The 22,258-nt window shown below is 33.1% G+C and overlaps 1 protein-coding gene and 2 long non-coding RNA genes across 16 annotated transcripts in view; 2 read left to right on the top strand and 1 right to left on the bottom strand.

Moving 5' to 3' along the window:
* rps6ka3b (ribosomal protein S6 kinase, polypeptide 3b) overlaps window positions 1-22,258 on the top strand; it is a 90,977-nt gene that overhangs the window by 57,710 nt on the left and 11,009 nt on the right. For 11 of the 13 annotated variants that reach the window (XR_012399045.1, XR_012399044.1, XR_012399048.1 and 8 more), the window contains 12 exons: window positions 3,184-3,264; window positions 3,359-3,438; window positions 3,597-3,703; window positions 9,769-9,806; window positions 11,741-11,883; window positions 13,285-13,355; window positions 15,851-15,939; window positions 16,319-16,383; window positions 16,808-16,910; window positions 19,507-19,631; window positions 19,727-19,852; window positions 20,657-20,746. Coding sequence is in view for 7 of the 13 variants with exons in the window: in XM_009297372.5 (XP_009295647.1) it covers window positions 3,184-3,264; window positions 3,359-3,438; window positions 3,597-3,703; window positions 9,769-9,806; window positions 11,741-11,883; window positions 13,285-13,355; window positions 15,851-15,939; window positions 16,319-16,383; window positions 16,808-16,910; window positions 19,507-19,631; window positions 19,727-19,852; window positions 20,657-20,746 (1,118 nt within the window). In the remaining 6 variants the exon portion in view is untranslated. Of the gene's footprint in view, window positions 1-3,183; window positions 3,265-3,358; window positions 3,439-3,596; window positions 3,704-8,339; window positions 8,474-9,768; window positions 9,807-11,740; window positions 11,884-13,284; window positions 13,356-15,850; window positions 15,940-16,318; window positions 16,384-16,807; window positions 16,911-19,506; window positions 19,632-19,726; window positions 19,853-20,656; window positions 20,747-22,258 lie in introns of those variants that run through there. The other 2 variants (NM_001083026.2, XM_073939909.1) reach the window with 2 other exon arrangements.
* Window positions 771-9,054, bottom strand: LOC137489245 (uncharacterized). 2 transcript variants are annotated; one of them, XR_012399396.1, is made up of 3 exons: window positions 9,020-9,054; window positions 8,780-8,888; window positions 771-3,102 (listed from the first exon to the last, which is right to left on the bottom strand). It is a non-coding gene; the product is annotated as an uncharacterized lncRNA (long non-coding RNA). The 2 variants fall into 2 exon arrangements; XR_012399395.1 differs by lacking the exon at window positions 771-3,102 and adding an exon at window positions 7,550-8,431.
* Window positions 7,428-8,333, top strand: LOC141380704 (uncharacterized). The gene is made up of 3 exons (XR_012399397.1): window positions 7,428-7,548; window positions 7,709-7,725; window positions 8,203-8,333. It is a non-coding gene; the product is annotated as an uncharacterized lncRNA (long non-coding RNA).

The raw sequence follows: 22,258 nt of genomic DNA, 5'->3' as shown, positions 1-22,258 counted from the left end.
ACCAGTTAAAGTTGTTTATTCCAGTGTTTTAGCATGGTTGATTCTCAGTTTTTGCTTTTTAAACAAGACACTGCAGGTGTAAAAAGGAGTAAAAGGAATAAAAAAATGCACTAATAGTTATCACCATATGAGTAATTACGTTAAGACATTTTTTTAAAAGTCTGTATGCATATGCAAACAAGACATTATGTTGTTAAAAATGAGGTTATTTTCATACATTTTAATAACAAAAAAAAACCCTGGAGGACAAAAGGCCAATCTGAACACAAAACAGACTGTTGCTTGACTCACAGGGCATGCCCTCAGCATTTGAATGTACTTTAGGTCTGGTTTTATATCATCCAGTCGTGACGAGCAGCCGCGTCATCAGGAGATCATTACCCAAAAGACTTCAATAATATACAAGCCTTTGACTGCATTTGATAAGCCATAACGTTTCCTAACAATAGAGACAACAATAACCATTTTTCCCCATCGTTATTTTTACATTTATTTTTAACTTACTGTGTATCAGTGTTGGGGAAAATTACTTTTGAAAGCATTGCATTACAATATTGAGTTACTCCCCCAAAAACTTTGTGTCACTTAGTTACTTTTTATGGAAAGCAGTGTTATGTTATGTTACTTTTGGGTTACTTTTGCGTTACTTTTCCTTACCTGGCTGAATTTTGATCTTTTTCAGAACTTGCAGGTGTTTTTTGACCTTTTTTTAAAGAGAAGCTCTGCATTTAACAGCCACCGGTATAATCTACACCTTCATTTTTCTTTAAAAAAAAAAAATGTAGGATCAAATTATATTTTAATAACTTTCTGAGCCCAGAGCTAACACACTGTAGATAGAGATTAATGAAAACATGTAAATTTATGTGTTTGCTACTTTTGTTTTGTGTTATTAGTTAAGTTAATTCATTGTCCATTGAGATAAAGATTGTAATAAAGCTCAAGAGGACTAACATGAAATAATTTATATTAAGGCAAAAACAGATTTTAAACCTTTAAAATGTTTATTAACAAAATGAACACAAAGACGATTGAGAAAATCTCCAAATCAAAATAAATCTTTGAGCTTCATACATTGATTAAATTGCGTTTACAGCGTAGTTTATAGCATAGTTGCTTCTACAGTTGACAGTAGCTATGTTTCCATCCCCCTATTTTTATGCACATTTTGGATATACGCATAAAAGATGTTGATTGAACGTGTTACCCCCAACACTGATATGAAAGTGGGACTTTTATTTTGAAAATGGGAGATGCAAAATGTGTACTATATGTTACTAAACAACGACTGCATGAAACATCAAACTCACATTAGCATGTAAATTGCAGGATTTATAGATTTTACATTTATGTGTCCGTGTGGCTGAGAGCGGAGCTCATTAACATTCACAACTGATCCAAAAATGGTCAATATAAAGCTTCTCTAGGGGGATTTTATGGAGTAATAAATCAACATATAAAACCATTTCTGGAGATTTTTTTATTTGCCTCATTTACTTGCCTCATACTTAGAGTGATTTCACACCTGTAGATTGATTGTTTTTTCTCCAAAACAGGGATTAAAATTGTTAGTGTTGCACTTTGTTTTTGGTGCGATACGCTTTCACACTCCAAAGTATCTAAACGGACCAAAACAGCTAATACAAGAGAGAAACTCTCCTCTCATTGGTCAGAGTTTCAGGGTTTATTTTTTTAGAGTCCCGCTCAGCTGTCAAGTGTCCTTATTTTAATTTATGACGATGAGCAGTAAGACATTATCAGCGAAAAGCTGTGCTTTAACTTTGAATGGTGACACCCACAGATGTCGTTAAACATAAATCAGAGGTAAGACTTTCTCACACATAGCTGTTGACTAGAATTATGCATTAAAGGCTTAACGTTATAGACCGTTTCAATGTGGTCATGCCATTGGCCCAAGAACGTTTTCTGCTTGTCATCAACTATTTCATAACTGTAACAAGAGGCAGATCAATAATAACCTAATGTTAAAACAGCTATCATAACATTATTTATCAATGTGGCTCTTTTTGGATTCTTGGAAGCTATAGAAATAAAAATTGTAAAGCAGGAAATATGTTGGGACCATTGTTTTTGTTTACATCCCTTAAAAGGATCTATAGGAAACCAAGACTGCAGTTTAGTCAATTTACATAAACAGCTCTCATTAAAAGTTTAACATGCTTTCACTTTCGTATTTGACATGAAACACACATTTACCGGTAGGAATGACATCCCGCCCTACTCTTAACTCTCTCTTTATATAGCCGTATATGTGGCTATTACGTATCCATAATACATTGTGAAATAGCCTGATTTATTAGTTTGTTGGATCAGATTGCTTTCTTTCTATACAATCAATTCGCTCTAGAGTTCTTTTAAATTGAGCAAAGACCACCATATTAAGACGACCTCGGACCGATTGTTTTGGCATGGATCCAAGCGCGATTGCTGGTTTCAAATATGCCAAATGAACCACGCTAATGGGGAAACGTGCCAGATTTCAAAACAAAAGTCTATGTAGATATCAGAGAACAATTTAACTTATTGAACAAATGCAGTATATGGTCCCTTTAAAACAGCAAGAACAAAATCCAGATATTTTTTTCTTGGTTAAAACAAAGTTTATGTAATTAGGCATGCTATACATGAAGATATCACTTTGTATAAAACCTAAGAACGCTGATATGAATAAAAAACATGGTCTGCTATATGTAAGTGCTGCTAAAGTGAATTTGTACAACTCATTTTAGGAGAAAATGTTCATTTTGAGAAAATAGCCTTTAAACATCTGGATTTTATTTCAAATTTAGAGGCACAAATTGATAAATGTGACAAGTAAAACACTAAAAAATAAAAAACTACATTAAACTGAAAAAAAAGAAAAACCTGTAGTGTCTCGCCTTAAAACTCTAAATCCATGTCCCTCCTGATGATCAACATCTTCATCCACATGAGTAAATGGATTCTCCTCTCCCTTCAGCTCTCAGCTTCTCTTGTCTCTCTCCTGCGCTGCATTTTCCCCCTCTTTTATTTAATTAGTCATCCATTGCCATCTGCGTAATTGTGTTGTGCCAGATTCCTGGACGTAGGGAGGATTGGGGGCTGTTAAAGTGGAGAGAAAACATTGTTAGTGAACTTAATAGAAGTAAACTCAAGTGTTGTTATTTATGCATGTGTTTTCAGTACGGGATCAGGTCCGGACTAAGATGGAGCGGGACATCCTGGTGGAGGTTAATCATCCCTTTATTGTTAAGCTACACTATGGTGAGCGCTGGTCATCATTAGCCAATCTGAATGAAGAGCAGCTGCTGATTTAATGTTGTGTTTACCAGTGAACGCATTCGCTTTTCTCTCACAGCATTCCAGACCGAAGGAAAGCTTTATCTGATTCTGGACTTCTTAAGAGGAGGCGATCTCTTTACTCGACTGTCAAAAGAGGTATTTAATGAATGGTTTAGGGTAATAATGATACACAAAATTGACAAATCACTTTTTAAATTTTTGACCAGTGTTGAAGTGTTAAAGTTGTGTTCTGGCTGATTAAGATGTGAAGCATATTCTATACTTTTTTCTGTTCTTTTTTTTCCTCTGCTCAGGTGATGTTCACTGAAGAGGATGTGAAGTTTTATTTGGCCGAACTGGCTTTGGCTCTGGATCATCTGCATGGACTGGGCATCATTTACAGAGATCTGAAACCAGAGAAGTACTGAATGTTCTCTAAATAAGCCTATATACAGTGGAGCAAAAAAGGTATTTAGTCAGCCACCAGTTGTCCAAGTTTTCCTACTTAAAAAAGATGAGAGAGGCCTGTAATTTACATCATATGTCTCAATTATGAGAGACAAAATGAGAATATAATCCAGAAAATCACATTTTAGGATTTTCAATGAATTAATTTGCAAATTATGAAGGAAAATAAGTATTTGGTCAATAACAACATTTCATCTCAATACTTTGTTATATACCCTTTGCTGGAGATGGCAAAGGTCAAACGTTTTCTGTAATGCCGAGTTCAGATTTTAGCCCTGATTTTGACTCGCTGACAGATTTTGAGAAATCGCCGACAAATGCCTCAAATCACAGTCAAATCTGTACTCGTTCATGTGAGTGACAATCACACAGTATGAACTATCAAGGATGCGATATGAGAGATTGCTGATGAGTCGCCGACACCAGTGAGATATTTGGCATGCTAAATATCTGGAGCTGTCAGCAATTCAAATCATGCCATGTGAAAAGTTTTACTGATAGAAAATAACATCCCCGATCACCTACAGCCTATAAGAGGGCAGCATTGACTAGTAAAGGTACCTGCAGGCCAGCGGGAGGCTGAGGAAGAAGTTAAAGCGCTTATTTTCCATTTATTTGGACCCAAGAAATTGAGGAAAAACTAGTGTATATTTGTTTTACGTATCATCTAAGCAATATGACAACCAGGTTGAAAAGGGAAAAAAAGTTGAGGAGAGATTGTTAATTCTCTTCAAAAGCCAGGTGAGCAGCACAAATTTCTAAAGCTAAAGCCTTCTTTTTCCATTATGTAGTTAATAACGAAAGAAATATTACGTGACCTTGCGTTGTTTACATGTTACTTCTTGCGTTTGTTTGGTTGTGAGACGTAGTTTGGACAAAGTTGTCTGTGATTCTTCCTATTTAAAGTCCTGCAGTGTGAACTCTCCTGTCGCCAATCCATCCTACAGTGTAAACACAGCACAGACAGAACGCTAACCCAGAGAATCATGCATTGTGGAAACATCATTTGAAAATTATGCAGTCTGAACTCAGCATAAGTCTTTACAAGGTTTTCATACACTCTTGCTGGTATTTTGGCCCATTAATTTATGCAGATCTCCTCTAGAGCAGTGATGTTTTTGAGCTGTCACTGGGCAATACAGACTTTCAACTTCCTACAAAGATTTTCTTTGTGGTTGAAATCTGGAGACTGGCTTGGCCACTCCAGGACCTTCTTACAAAGCCACTCCTTTGCACGTGTGGTGTGAAAGACTCAGCCATGTATCATCTCCTATGCCCTTGTTGATGGAAGGAGGTTTTCACTCAAAATCTCACCACCTGGCCCCATTCATTCCTTTCTTTACATTGATCAGTCATCCTAGTCTCTTTGCAGATGTTTCATGATGTTTCCACCCCCATGCTTCACAGTAGGTATGGTGTTCTTTGGATGTAACTCAGCTTTCTTTCTCCTCCAAACACAAGTTAAGTTTTTACCAAAAAGTTCTATTTTCGATTCATCTGACATTCTCCCAATCCTCTTCTGGATCATCCAAATGCTCTCTAGCAAACTTCAGATGGGCCTTGACATGTACTGGCTTAAGCAGGGGAACACGTCTGGCACTGCATGCTTGAGTCCCTGGCGGTGCAGTGTGTTAGTAATGGTAGCCTTTGTTACTTTGGTCCCAGCTCTCTCCAGGCCATTTACTAGCTCCCCCATTGTGGTTCGGGGATTTTTGCTCACAGTTTTTGTAATCATTTTGACCCCACAGGGTGAGATCTTGCATGGAGCAGCAGATCGAGGAAGATTGTCAGTGGTCTTGTATGTCTTCCATTTTCTAATAATCCCACAGTTGATTTTTTTAACAGGCTGGTGCAGGTCTACAATTTTGCTTCTCTTTGGTTTTGGCCATAGGGGAGATTGGAGTGTGACTGTTTAAGGTTGTGAACAGGTGTCTTTTATACTTATAATGAGTTCAAACAGATGTCATTAATACAGGTAACAGGTGGAGGACAGAGGATCATCTTAAAGATGAATTTACATGTCTGTGAGAGCCAGAAATCTTGCTTGTTTGTAGGTGACCAGATACTTATTTTACAGAGAAATTTATGAATGAACTCATTCAAAATCCAACAATGTGAGTTTCTGAATTTTTTTTTCTATTTAGTCTCTCATAGTTGAGGCATACCTATGATGAAAATTACAGACCTCTCTCATCTTTTTAAAGTGGTAGAACTTTTGGTGGCTGACTAAATACTTTTTACCCCACTGTAAAGTTGACACAATTTAATAAAGTGTGTCTTTATTTATCATAACATAATTAAACAAAGAGACTTATATATGGTCTTATATATGAAAAATTAAATAATTAGTTTTTGTTTTAAATGTTTTTTGTGTTGTTTTATAAGTTTTGACTGTTTACAAACAATTAGGGGGGTACTAAAAGTAAATTTGGTAGAAAATAAATATTTTTATATATACTTTTATTTTGCAAGGGTGCATGAAATTGATCAAACGTGACAGTAAAGACTAGGGCTGCACGATATTGGAAACATTTTGTTTTGCTGTGATTATTTATTGCGATATAGAATATCATTTCACCAGGCGATTTGAATACCTCTATTTGGAAGGATTTCATTCATTTAGACAGACTGGCATGATCAACTCTTTTTCTATGCTGTGCATCAGTATAAAATATAAGAAATTACAAGCATATAGAGTATAAATACAATGGAGCAAAAATGAAAGTTAAATAAACAGTGCATTATTGTTTTCTAGGGAGTATAACAGTATTTAAATGCAGAAATTGAACAATCAAACGTAAAATTACATGGTCATCAATGTAGAAATATTTAATCGTTGATCGTTGATAAACTAATAATAATCTAATCCTGTGATGGGACAATTGCGAATGCACACATTGCGATAGTGATGCTGAAATAATATATTGTTCAACTTTAGAAAAGACAAAAGATTTTTCATTTGAATAAATGTTGTTCTTTTTAAATAAAAAAATATCATTATTTACACCAAAATAATCTTTAAAAAATGTAAGCAGTTTTTTTAAAACATTGATTTTAAAGGGTCATGACACCCCCCACTTTCGGTTCAAGTCTACCTCGGAATTTTTTCAAAAGGTGCATCATAATGGGCATGGAGCTCCGCGAGCAAAGGGCAGGAGTGGGCGCGGCCAGCAGGGGGAAGAAGGGCAGCGAACAACTGTTGTCAGTTAGCTCACAAAATGAAACACAAACCGTGAGGAGTTGCATGATTTTATTGTTTACAAAGTTAAAATGCAAAAAAACAAACAGTCATTTAATGCCCTGCTATATTTTTTATTCGTAATTTCATATACAGATAACCACAATTTTTATCATTATAAAGATAATCGTGTTCATATAAACACTATAAATGAGAACTTTTCCCTCAATCCCCGGGTCTGAATCATAGGTCTGAATGCAGACTCAGTGAAGCAGGTCTCTTGCCCTGTCTATTTTAACCATTAGCCCTGTCTAAAAATCTATGAAAGGGAATTAAACTGAAAGTCTCGAACCAAAAAGATTCAAATGGCTGCACCTGCTTCTACTTGAAGAAAAAGGTCAATAATCATTCAAAATAACAGATATATTTATATCATGATAGAAAGATTTTGACAAAATGTACAGATTTCGTGGAGAAAAAAATGGGCTGAACATAAATGATTTGTAACCCTCGGTACACAAATGTATTATAAGATTTAATCAATGGACCAGATGCTCAGAAGTCTAAATTCCTCCAAAGAGAGAGAAGATACAACAACAGTGAAGGACTCGGACACAGAGGTAAGAATATTAAAAGATTGTATTGTAAAATGTTCACAGAAATATAAAATAAATAAATAAATAAAAATAAATAAATAAAACAAATTCTAGGTTTTTTCACACTTATCTAATGACCTCAATCTTATTTACACTCTCTAATATAACTTCTCTTTTTTCACAGGCTATATCACTAATAAGGTAAGTTAATATTGTTGTTTTTCTGTTTTTCTATTGTTAAGGCTAATATTATATTTTGGTTACTATTATAACAATAATATAATATTAATATGCTAATAACAGTACTATATTAAAGGTTTGCAAGTGTAAGTTAATAATACAATATTAAAATTGTATTATTATTTAACATATAATCAAGATTTCCCTTCTTAAATCAGTTAACCTCTCTCTATAAAGATTCAAAAATTGCAACGAATGAACACTCTAAAGGAACAATGTACAAATAAAATAAAAATGAAAATAAAACATTCACTTAAAACATTTCAAAATGTTCCAAAAGTCCAGTAAAGGTGATAAACTTTCAAAAAGATTCTTTTGCAAAACAACTAGGTTGCAAATTCAGTTCCAGAGATCCAGGATGTTGCACTTGTGAGTGTGTTGTAAATTTACACTCCTACCATGACGCAGAATAGGTTTTACTTTGTATCTTTTCAACAGGTGTATCCAAAGAATCCACTCAATGGGAGGCTCGCCAGTCCAACTCCACAATTAGACACGCCGATGGAAGTTGAGACAATCCAAATCCAGAAAAGAGTTCAAACTTCAATTAATTCGAATCCAGAGCAGATCACATCCAGCAACTGACGTCAATAGAACATCTCACCGATGAAAAACCAGAAGATGCACAATCGAACAAAACCAAGGAAAAGAAAAAAAAAAACCTGGCCTTGAAAACACAAGGCCAAAGAAACCATTAGCATTTTACAGTGTATGCATTAACTCAGCTTAACACATTTCTAAATAAACAGCAACAGTAAATAACCATGTATATGCTTCTCTCTGCTGAATTTCTGTGTTTTTCTTATTTCTCTCTCCTATTTGGCATTTTCTTTTTATAAATGACAGCATTTTACTCTCTCACTTAAACTTTACACAATCACTTGTATAATACTCTGTATAATACTTTGTTTTTACTAGACCAAACAAATGGTTAATTAATGAAACACATTTTTCGACACTAGTTTAAATCATGTTATAATGAATACAATAATAATTAATAAAAACACGAACTCACCAAGGAAATCATTCAAAATCAAAACGAAACAAACAGGAAAACTCCAGGTGGCACTCGTGTGCAGATTTCACTCTCAGAGACAAATCTTGTTTTTTTTCTTCTCTCAATCCTTCATTAAAAATATACGATTGAAATCATGTCAGCATCTTATTAATGGTCAATTTTCACAGTTAATACGCATTAAAACATTAAAAGATGTAAATCTAATAGTTTTCTGCTGTTATTAATATAACAACTTACATCTCTGCTTTCCCTTGCGAACACTGAATCACCATAGCAACGGTAAACACAAGCTAACAGACAAGCGAGATTTGTTATTGTTTGGAAAGCTGATCTGCTGCTATAGTGTAAGGCACGATGATGTCATTCTAAAGCACTATTCCCTTGAATGCTGTATAATACTCTATTATAAATTATTTATATAAGTAAATAATTTTAATGTATATTATTTAATCGAGTATTCTGCCAATGTTTTTTCCTCATATTTCTATTTGCTCTATTGCTGTATACTACCCACTAGTAACCTGGGTTACACATTAAATAAACTTTTAATTTTTCATCAAAAGATTAAAGATTACTTAATCCAAGTATGCCAGACATTATTGATATTTCAGTATAAATCATTGTAAAAAAAAATAAATAAAAGTAAATATTTATAATAGCACATTCTTTAAAGCTTGCTTTAATACTTGGAAAAACAGCTTTTCATCTTTGACCCTCATCTATTTTTTTCTGTTCCGTCTTACTTTAGTTTTTTCCCTCTGTTTATCACTCAATCACACTCACACATTCTCTCTTTTTTTCCCCTCACTGCCGGCTATAAGGTCATCCATAAATCACATTTATGTCTGCAGAGAACAGGGCTATAAAAATAATGCTTGTAGTCTTGTAGTCGTGACATATAAAGCGAATGGCAATAGAAAGTAAGGCGACCCTTTGTGCGAGTGTGTTAAATGGCTTTTTAATGCTGTGAATGTGTGTCATTTCAGCATTCTCCTGGACGAGGACGGCCACATAAAGCTGACAGGTAGGTAATTTCAGATTGCGGGAACGGCTGCATCAGCATGATGCCACCTTGAGCGTTTAGGGCTTTGTGTTGAGACCGTTTGACTTGCGGTCTCATGGGAAGGCAGACAGATGATTTAACCTTCCTTCTCTAGAGCTTTATCTATAGTGTCTAAACCACACTTTGGTTTTGCGCAATTATTATGGATAATTAAGATGCTGTTTCAGTAATTTTTAGATATATTATTGCTGTATTTGTTTGTATTTTGAATTAGTTTTCATGTAAATGTAGTTTATGTTGTGATTATTATTCAGTTTGTTATTTTTTTAAATTTCTACTATATACAAAAATACAGGGGTTCTCAACCTTTTTCACTTCAGGGCCCACGTCTGACATTTTTCTTAAACTGTCTAGAGAAAATGTTTATTTTAAACATTTGTTTAATTACTTTTATTAGCAAAACATTTATTTTGCTTATTAGTATTAGCATATTACTGATAAAGTATCATTATCTTGGGAGTATCCATGTGAGACTCCTGTTATAAAACACTAATTTGGACAACTATGCTGATTTTTTAAAGATTTACACAAAGAAAACATGCATAGTTTGTGAATCAATGGAAATGTGCAATTCTTATACGAGTCGCTGACGTGAGGCACGCGTGAACTGGTTATAACTCTTAATTATAGGTACCTTTACATTTGCGGGATGGTTTGTATACAGCTGAGCATGTGGTCCTAGTTGTATTTGTTTGTATTTAAAGTTTTCATTTTAAAATGTAGTTTATGTTGGAATTATTATTCAGTTTGTTGTTTTTTTTATATTTCTAATACTGTATATATATATATATACTTGTTTTGATCATTTTAATTTATTTTATTTCAGTTATTTTGCTAGGCTAATTATTTTGAACTATTTTTAAAAATATATAAAATATAACATAATTATATTTTACTTTGCTTTGTGGAATTAGTATGATAATTTAAGGTGTTGTTTTATTATTTTTATTTTTTATTTTTTTGTCATGGAATTTTTATTCTGGCAAATACCATATTATATATTTTATAGCATCCGACAAATCAATCACCAAATAAAACAATCAGCATCTGCAAATGAATAAATAAATAAAGTAAATAAATAAATAAAATAAACAAAATAATAATAAATAAAATAAATACAAATACAGAAAAAAAAATTATAATAACAAACCAAATACATACATACAAATGTCCCTTCACTCAATCCACATCTAAGGTTTTTAAGTGATTAAAGAATGCAGTAAATTGTGGCCATTTTTCAAAAAACTGTTCTCCCCTACCTTTGATATTCTATTTAATTTTCTCAAGTTTTAAAAAGAAGGCTAAATCTTTGAGCCACAATGAAATAGAGGGGGGTTGTGGGGATGTCCAAGACAACAGTATTCTGTGCCTAGCGAGAAGAGAGGCAAAAGCCACAATGTCAGATGAGAGGGAACACCAAAGTTAGCGATTAAAGGGCATACAGCTAACTTGTTTTATTCTTTTTAAATATATCATTGGTATATTTGTTTCTATTTTGAATTAGTTTTCATATATTTAGTTAGTTTTCATTTTCATTCGTTGTTTTTAACTATTTTGAATAATATAACATATTTATATTTTACTGGATTTTACGCAGCAATTTGAATTGCTTTTATTTGTATTATTTATATGTTTTTAGTTTTCATCTTAATGTTTAGTTTATTTTCATTTATATGTTTATTTATGTTTATTTAGTAGAAATATTTATTTGTTTTTGAATGTATATGACTTTTTCATTGATTTATTTTATTTTTATTTAGATGCCTAGGCACCGTTTTTAATTTTGCTGTTATTTCCTTTTCAAAGTTTTATTGTACTATTTCATGTCGTTTCATTTTAGTTTATACTAAAAACGTTGATGTTGCTGTACTGAAAGTGTGTTTGTGTGTTCTCAGACTTTGGGCTCAGCAAAGAGTCGATCGATCATGAGAATAAGGCTTACTCTTTCTGTGGGACGGTTGAGTACATGGCTCCAGAGGTGGTGAATCGAAGAGGACACACATACAGCGCTGACTGGTGGTCTTATGGCGTACTCATGGTAAGTGACATTTTATACATAATAATAATTATTGTTGTTGTTGTTTTTACAGTTTATTTTTAAATGTAAAAATTGTTTAAAATTGTATTTTAAAATTATATATATTGTAGTGTCTTTGAAATGTGTTTATGTGTTTATTAAATGTGTAAAAGTCTGGTAGTTTATCATTTATCATTTTTAAAAGTTTTTGTTTAGTTTTTGTATTTATTTATTTAATTAATTTTCAGTTTTTTTATTTAAATATTATAAACCTAGTTGGAACAATCTATAAACCCGTTCCAGTACTTCATTTTTAAAAATGAAATGTATTAATAATAATAATATTTATTTAATAAATTTTGAATTTTTATTTCATGTAAATATAATGACCTTAGTTGGAACAATCTATAAAAGTGTTACAGGACTTACATTTAAAAAATAAAATGTAGTTATAATCATAATAATAATTATTATTATTATTTTTACAATATTTTTTTTATTTAAAAATATTGTAGTGTGTTAGAAAATGTGTTTATTTGTTTATTAAATGTGTACATTTTTGTTAGTTTGCTTTGACATTTTTAAAAGTCTTTGTTTAGTTTTTTTTTAAATTAATAATAATAATTATTATTATTTAATGATTGATTGATTTACTGATTTTTTCAGTTTTTTTATCTATTTTATTTTATTATTATTATTATTATTATTATTATTATTTATTGATTTTTCAGTTTTTTATTTAAATAAAATAACCCTAGCTGGAAAAATCTAGTCTATTTAATTAATTAATTAATTTATTTATTTATTTGTTTATTGTTATTATTATTATTATTATTATTATTATTTATTAATTAATTAATTAATTTATTGTTCAGTTTTTTATTTAAATATAATAACCCTAGCTGGAACAATCTATTTTATTTATTTAATTATTATTTATTTATTTATTTATTTTTCAGTTTTTTATTTATATATAAAAATCCTGGCTGGAACAATCTAGAAAAGTGTTCAAGCACTTACATTTTAAAAATAAAATGTAATAATTATAATTTTTTATTAATTGTACATTGTGTTTTTTTTTTATTTAAAACATTTTAAACATTACATAAAATATTGTAGTGTCTTTAAAAAGTGTTTATTTGTTTATTAAATGTGTAAATGTTTTTGTTAGTTTGCTTTTTCAATTTTAGAAGTTTTGTTTAGTTTGTTTATTTGTTAACATTTATTTTATTATTTAATCAAATAAGAATAATAATTACTTGTTTTTTTTTTATGTAATAACCCTAGCTCGAACCATCTAGAAAAGTGTTCCAGCACCTTCAGCCATTAATCACTGCAACATAAACCAAAAATAATGATAATAATAATTACTGAAATTCATATAACACCCTTCCTAAAAAAAACAACTTGTTTTATTCTCAGTATGAAATGCTGACAGGAACGCTGCCATTCCAAGGCAAGGACCGCAAGGAAACCATGACCATGATCCTAAAGTGAGTGTTTGAAGGCCTCATCCTTCCTCTTTCCGCTGTCCACTTTATCTAAACACATTCATCCAGTCTGAGTGGAAGAGTCTGCTAACATCTGGACAACAATCTGCTAAGCGCTGGAGTAATGAGGATAAGCCCTGGGTTTAGCTGACGGTGCTGTTTAGCGCAAAGTCTAACCACTTAACTATCAGTAAACACTCAACCGCAAAAAATAGACGTCACAAAGCGTCCTGCTGAGGGCTGTATTACGCTCCTCTAGTACTGATGACTATAGTTAGTTCTGTTTGACAGCTTCGATTAACTGTAAGAATGTGGGTTTGGCGAGGTGATGGTTTGTCAATTACAGTGTTCATTGGAGGCTCCTGCAGACCACTGATAACAATGATAATTACCACTGATATGAATACACAAAGGATCAGCTGTGGAGGTGATGTCAGAGAAGATGACAGTGACTGGCCTTGTTATTTTGGTGTTATCTGACCTCTAGGCTTACAGTATGTGGACCGGGTTTTATCATCATGTTACTTAAACATTATTTTTGCTAAGTGTGTTTTATGTGCTGAAAGAAGAACAATTACTACTAAAAACAAGCCAATCAAAAGAGGAAAAACATTTAATTGGTTGACTGAACGTGTGTGTTCTTCAGTCTGGAGTGTGTTTCCAATACAACGAAGTAACTCATGGTTGAGGTAACAAAGTACAATACATTTTTTGGGAAATAAACAATGTTGTGACAAGTATTTCTCAAAATCTGTAGGAGATGCATCATTAAATCCGCTTTAGAACGTCGCTGGTTCGAGCCTCGGCTTGGTTAGTAGGCATGGGTTTCCTCTGGGTGCTTTGGTTTCCCCCACAAGTCTTAAGACATGTGCTGTATGAATTGTGTAAGCTAAATTGGCCATAGTGTATGTGTGTGATTGAGTATACATGGGTATTTCCCAGTGATGGTTTGCAGCTGGAAAGGGATCCGTTGTGTAAAACATTTCCTGGATAAGTTGGCGGTTCATTTCGCTGTCGTGACCCCGCCCCAGATTAATAAAGGGACTAAGCCAAGAATGAATGAATGAATAAAATTAGTAAATTTCCACTTGTTTGCTTCCCTTGGTCCCTGTATAGGTGATTGAAACACAGGGTAAACATGTGTAAACCGACATTTCCTTTCTTTTACAAATATGATTGAGACCCCACAATGTCAATATTGCAACAGACACCAAACTGTTGCAATATTCCACATATTCTTGTGGATGGCCCTATTTTTAATGTTATCAGAAAACGATTTTTTTATCTGGAGAGACTTCAAATTAAATATGTTTAAATGTGAATCCTCCAAAAAAAAAATCACAATTTTTATCAAAAGTAAACCTTAAACTGTTTTAGATTTTTTTTGTCTTATGTATTATTATCAATTATGCATTTTATCTTATATATTGTTTATAGATGTAGATAACTTTTTATTGTTAAAACATTTATACAATTATAGAAAAGTGATATTTATGAACTTGTTGTAAACTTGATCCATTCTTTTTTACAGTGACATAGCCAGAGAAGCTGATATGGCAAATAAATATGGCTGATATGGCTATCATGTGGCTCTTTTTCTCTCTCTATAAATATTATTGAGAATATTCCATATTTTTATTCTATTATTGTGAAGCTTATAATAAGCCTGTATTCCATATAATAGCTGCTGAAGCTAAAAAAGTTTCAGGAATAACTGTTACAAAAGTGTTTTGTATTGAAATACTTTTATTAATTACTTTTTTATTATTATTTTTTGTATTGTACTTTAAAAACACTTGAAAATTTTTAATTAAAACTAATAACATAAATTTTATTTTCTGAAGCTTTGAAAATGTAACAGATTTTCCCTTGAAAATCATAAAAGTGACTTTTTTTGCATTCAAAATGACCATTTTTTCGGAGTGCACTTTGAGGGGAGCACAATTGTCAGTCTGAAAATCAATCAAACTAGACTCCATTCAAAATAACTTGACATAAATTGTCAACTTTAAGCTTTCAGAGTCATTTAGAGTGGATGGTGAATGGAATAAGGCATAGGGTGGATAACTCTGATTAAAACAAAGCCAGGAACTATGCTGCAAACCACAGCTCTAGTGTTGTAATTCCAACTACACAAGTTTGTGACCTTATTTGCGAATGTTCATTGGAACAATGGATTTGGCAAACACTGAATTTCCATATTACTTTGGTCACAGTAGAACTTACAAACTTCGTTGGCTGACAGTGGTTTTGTGAAATGCACCTCTGATTGGCTGAAGTAGTAGTTCACTTCCAGAATAAGAAATTCTGTCATCATTGGTGTCTAAACAGTCCATTGATTTCCATAGAGTAGGGAAGTAAATGGTGACCAATTGTTCTAGAAGTGAACTTCTCCTTTAAAAATAAAGGGATAACCAACAGTCCTTTGTTAAGCATCAAACTGTATTTGTACTGCCTCTGCATGTATTGCCAATCTGACCTCTTGACTTTTTTTGCAGGGCGAAGCTTGGGATGCCTCAGTTTTTAAGTTCAGAAGCTCAGAGTCTCCTCAGGAGCCTTTTCAAACGAAACCCTACTAATAGATTAGGTAAGACCAATTGAAAGTGATGGTTGTTTTAGAATACTATTATTAAGCAATCATGCATTAAATTAGTCAAAGTTGAAATGATATCAAATCATTTTTAAATGTGCATAGTGCAATATGTTGGCATAAATCCTAAAATATGCATTAAACCTTATGAGCTCAATTTTTTGATACAGTAAAATAAAAAATAAAAAAATCATGTATTAAAGCAACAAAGTTTATGTCTCCAACTTCCCACTTGCACCAATTTATGAGGAATTAACTATTTTATACAGTTTCATTCACAAACTGTTCCAAACAGTAGTGCATTAGCAGAACTGAATGTTAATTTCTGTGTATTGATATTTGCATATTTGATTTTTAATTGACTGCTTCTCTGCAGGTGCTGGTCCAGATGGAGTTGAAGAGATAAAGAGACACCCATTTTATGTTTCTATTGACTGGAATGTGAGTTTTTTACTGGAACATTCACTTACTTTGAATAGGGATAAAGCTTTACAATAAAGTCCTGTTAGTTAATAAAAATTACATACAAACAATGTTACAAATAACACCAGTTTTTATGGATATGGGTACTACATTTACATTTTTATAGTAGCATTATTTATATTAATTTTTGATTTTATAATTTTACAATTACAAAAGATGCTTTTGAATTACTGAATTTACATTAATAATGTTATATTATTTAAGAAATATACATATTTAAATGTTTTAATTACACTAGTTCACAGGTGAAACATTTAGCTAGTATTATTTTCTTAATAGTTCATGTTAACTAACATAGTTAACAAATAAAACCTCAAGTTTTACCTGAATAAGTGGCCGAATGGTGGTTGTAATGTTCATTTTCATGCTTTGTATGTCTCAGAAATTATTTAGAAGAGAAAGTCACCCACCCTTCAAACCAGCCACTGGCAGACCAGACGACACATTCTACTTCGACCCAGAATTTACCGCAAAAACTCCCAAAGGTACACCAGCTTCTAATCGACTAGATCAGGTAGACTGTGTGTTTGTCATCCATCTTTTATCCCCTTTGAGACAAACACCAAAACCTATTTAATGCAACTCTGCTCTGCCTCTCGAAATCTGTTGGATGATTTGATGCTGTATTAAACACTGGATCTGCCACCGGATGAAATCTATTCATAGCTTTTTTTTTTTTACTTTTTTTTACTTTTTTTACACATCCTCATGTTTCTGGCAAAGAACAATATATGGTACTGTAACTTCATTTACATTATTTACAATATAATTGTTTTTCATAAAAGTTCAAAAGCCTTGTAATAACCTATCAAGCCATGTGTTTACATGCACATTCTTAAGCCAATTATGCCTAATAGGCTAATACGTGTAATGTCATGTAAACACATTACCCGGCTTTCTTTTATTGGTTAAAGGTCAAAAACAGCTTAACCAAAATCTAATTAGAACAGGAAGTTTTTTTGTCCAACATTCCAATTTGGTGTTGCATATAAGCGCCTTTATCGGTTTGCACTCAAGTTACTTAAAGGGGTTACAAATGGTGTATATACTCCATTTGTACAAATATCATTTTCATGTAAACATAGTCTAAAGGCTGACACTGAATCTGAAATTTTCGTTCGTAATTTTCACGTTAAAAAATTATTTCGACGTCACATTGAGTCAAACGTATGGACACACTGCCTCAAAAACTTTCGTCCATCACAAAAAAAAATTTGCTTTTCGCATTCGAAAAAATGCTTTAAGAGGTGTTTTGACAGTTCAGAGCCACGAAAAGCAAAAAGCTGAATACAGAATATCTTCATTTGAGCTACAGATTACACATTATAACAGTTTATAAAATAAAGACAAAATGTGGCGATCATTTGAGAACCCCTGTATGCTGTATTCAGTGCCTGGCGCACCTCTCCCCTGCTGCTGACTCCGACATGTTTTGCATTTTTTTGAAATGGATTAATGAATACGCATCGACTCAGTGTGCAATGTTTGTTTACGTGACAAATTTTTCACATTTTACTGACTATAAGAAACTTTGCAAGTAAATTTCAAATTATGCTGAGTTCAGACTGCATGATTTTCAAAGTAGTCGTGTCACAGATGTTTTTACACTGCATGACTTACTGGGCTTGCGTTTTGTCGCTGCTTTGTTTACACTGCAAGATGGATCGTCGACAGGGGCTTTCACATTGCATGACTTTAAAATAGGAAGAATCACCGACAACTTTGTCCAAACTACGTCTCGCAGCCAAAAACACGTAGCATATCTTTTGTTATTTACTACATAACGAGATAGAAGACTTCTATGGGGTAGAAAATGTACATATTTGCTCATCTAGGTTTGAAGGGAATTAGCAATTTTTGCTCAACTTTCTATTTTAGCTTTCTGTATGAAACGTCAAACAGATACGGGTGCTCATGTCAAACCTCCACTAGTTTTTCCTCTATGTCTTGAGTCCAAATAAACCGAATATGAGCGCTTTTTTCCCCTCAACCTCTCACTGGTCTGCAGGTACACACACAAGTAAATGCTGCTCTCTCATTGGCTGTAGGCGATCGCCGATGTTATTTTCAGTCAAAACTCATTTCACACGACAGGATTTGAATCGCCAACAGCTCCAGATATTTAGCATGCCAAATATCTCACAGACATCAGCGACTCATCTGCGATTATCTCAGATGGTTGCTTTGATAGTTCATACTGTGTGATTGTCACTCGTGTGAACGAGCACCAATTTGCCTGTGATATCAGGTATTTGTCTGCGATTTCTCAAAACCTGACGGCGAGTCAAAATCAGGGCTAAGTCTGAACTCGGCATTACACTAACCATAACCCCAATCTAACAGTCAGCTTATAATCTAATGAGAATTAGTTGGCATGTAGATGCAATGTAACTTAAATTCAACACGCATTAAAGGGATCATCAAAATAAAGTGATACTGTTATATTGATGTCTTGATATGCTAATAGTTTCTTTTTGACCCTCTGAAATAAACTATGAGAATACATTTTAAAAGTATTTAATGTTTAGTAAGATTTTGTGAATTTGTGTGACCAAAGCATAACATTTGGTGCTACTCCCCATGGATACAAGTAGTTATCCATTAGTCACAATTGATGAAATAAGTAGATTTATGGACACTAGACACAATAGGTATTAGAGGTACTACTGTACATGCCATGACTGATAATGAGTCTGGTATCCTAGGTGAGTGTTGTATCCTGTGTAGGCTCAGACTAAAAAAATAATTTTAGTACTCTACACTGTTAAAAAATACAGGTTGCCTTACATGTTTAAGCTGAATCAAATTAATCTTATGAGTCATTTTAACTTATATTACATTAAACTTAAGCTTGCTTAACTTATAAAATTAAGTTAGAACCCAACCAACTTAGTTTAATAAGTTACAATTAACTAAAAAGAAATGTTGTCATGACTAATTGATCATATCATCTTTTACAGTGTAGAGTGTAGTCATTATCTTGTGATGTCCACGGAAAAAATGTTACCTTCTGGTGGTTCTAGTGTTAAAGACTAGATCAAAACATTGGTGTGTATTGGTTTATGTTTTTTTTTATTTTAGATTCTCCAGGTGTACCTCCTAGTGCCAATGCCAATCGACTTTTTAGAGGGTTTAGTTTTGTGGCCATCACTTCAGAAGAAGAATCTCAATCCCTGCCGAGCAACAGCATGTCATCTATAGTTCAGGTATGTGCACTTGCATAACACGTTTCCTCCAAATTAAACCTGTTTCTTCATTTTAATGACTGCATTTACATCTTGGTTGTATTGTGTATTTATAGCAGCTCCACCGAAACGTGTCTCAGTTTAGTGACGCATATGAGGTGAAGGAGGATATCGGCATTGGTGCTTATTCCATCTGCAAACGCTGCATTCAGAAAAGCACAATGATGGAGTATGCAGTGAAGGTGAGGAAAGAATTATATTAGAACACCACAATACCAGATATAACCGTATATTAGCAGCAAATCAACCCTTTAAAAAAAAGCACTTGAACTTCTTTAGCTAATAGATTTTAAAACTTTATATTATTAACTAATGTAGGTAAATATTGGATATGTTATACATTTATAAATATTAGTGCCGTGCAAAGATTAATTACATCCAAAATAAAAGTTTGTTTTGACATAATATACAGTCAGATATAAAGTCATATGTTCTACTAAAACATTTAAAATATCTTCAGTGATTACCTGAAACTATGAACTAAACCAGGACCCCCTCTTTTCTCACCCCCACCACATCACATGACAACCTCAAAACATTTCTGAAATTCTGAGTGACTCACAAAGGTGAGTGGGCTAGACAAACCACCTGTAGAAAACATACTCTTTCATCAGACATTTGCACTAGACACATTCTTACAGTCACTCCATATCTATTAAAAAACTCGAGGTGGTGAGTGGGCTTGACAAACAACCTGTAGAAACCCAAAACCCACTACCCCCTACTCTAGCTTTTAATTCTCTGAGCACTTTATTTGTACAATTAGTCTCTTCTTGTTAAATTCCTGAATGCGTCCTCAATTGTAAGTTGATTTGGACAAAAGTGTCTGCTTACTGACTGAATGTAAATCATTTATAATCAATTAAATTACCTATAATTGAATTATTGTGCATCCCTGTTAAAAACATTCATTTTTAAAGTATTACCCCTTTTAAAGGCTGTCTATTTAATATATGTTTTATGTCTGTATGTATATTTATGTTTAGATTATCAGCAAGGCTAAACGGGATCCTGCGGAGGAGGTGGAAATTCTATTACGCTATGGACAGCATCCAAATATAATCACCTTGAAAGACGTGAGTGTTTAAAAACAATGATGGAGTCTTTTATTTTCATCTATAATGATGATCAACAATGCACCATGGCGGCAGACTCTAAGCTCAGTTTTATTGGCTGAATGCAATTATATTAAGGTAATGTCTTGTTCTTTTCAAAGAGCATCGATGTGTTTACCTGAAACCGATTCTGCTCTGACATTTCCTGAACGAGGGAAGAAAATAATGAGTTCCTGCTCTTATTGTCTTTCCTGTAAATTACTCAGAGCAGGTTATCCATTATCGGTCCGCTGTGTTTCCATACATTAGAAATGCACGTGCATCAAGCTTTTCTTAAAGGAACAGTTCATCAAAAAAAATAAAACTCACTCATCCTAAGGCTGTCTAAGACAGAGTTTTTTCTACGATAGAATACAACATAAGATTTTAAACTGAAACTGTTGTATTTTGAGACCCATAAAGTCAAAGTCAGCAATTTTGCAGAAACAAACCCTTTAAATGAAAATCAAAATCAAAATAGTTTTACTTTTCAGTCCATTTACTGCATCTGGAGTCATGAGTATTCCTTTTGTTTTGTTTTAGCTTTTATTAATCACCAAGGACCCTCATTTTGAGCTAAAAATCTAATGTTCTGCTGAAAAAAAGTCGTCTTGTAGTATTGATGAGTTATTTATTGCATTTTCACTAAAATTGTGATTTCATAAAATGTGATTTTTTTTTATAATTATAATGTGGTCATGTGACACTTATAAAGCACTCTACAGCAGAGAAGCATCAGACTTCAGGTGTTGCTGGTGTGTTTTCTGATACTATTGAGATTTCCTATAAATATACACCCTACGGCCACTTTATTAGGTACACCTGTCCAATTGAGCATTGTGTCAACGCCACAGCCTCCTAAGTATTGTTGCTGACCATGTCCATACCTTTAGGACATCAGTGTACCCATCTTCTGATGGCTACTACCAGCAGGATAATGGAACAGCTGGTTTCTTGAACATGACAATGAGTTCACTGTACTTAAATGGCCTCCACAGTCACAAGATCTCAAGCCAATAGAGCACCTTTGGGATGTGGTGGAACGGGAGATTTGCATCATGGATGTGCAGCTGACAAATCTGCAGCAACTGTGTGATGCCATCATGTCAATATGGACCAAAATCTCAGAGGAATATATACAGTACCTTGTTGAATTTATGCCACGAAGGATTAAGGTTGTTATGAAGACAAAAGTGGGTCTAACCCGGTACTAGTAAGGTGTACCTAATAAAGTGGCCTGTGAGTGTATGTCTTTAATAAAGTCACATTATGTATTTCTATAATGCAGGCATTATAGGGATTTCACATATATGCACACAATATTTGTCCATTTTTGCATGACAAATTATTGTTGTTGTAAAGTCATTTGTTAATCATGTTTAAGACAGATTTGCTAAGCATTTCAACCTGTTTGATTCAAATTAATTTGCTAACTTATTGTGTAAACCGCTTAAATTGTAACTTTAAAAACCAAAAGTGAAACTAGTGTAGTAA

This window comes from Danio rerio, chromosome 24 (genome assembly GCF_049306965.1).
Source record: "Danio rerio strain Tuebingen ecotype United States chromosome 24, GRCz12tu, whole genome shotgun sequence".
Taxonomy (NCBI): Eukaryota; Metazoa; Chordata; class Actinopteri; order Cypriniformes; family Danionidae; genus Danio; species Danio rerio.
This window is presented reverse-complemented; position numbering and strand designations above follow the sequence as displayed.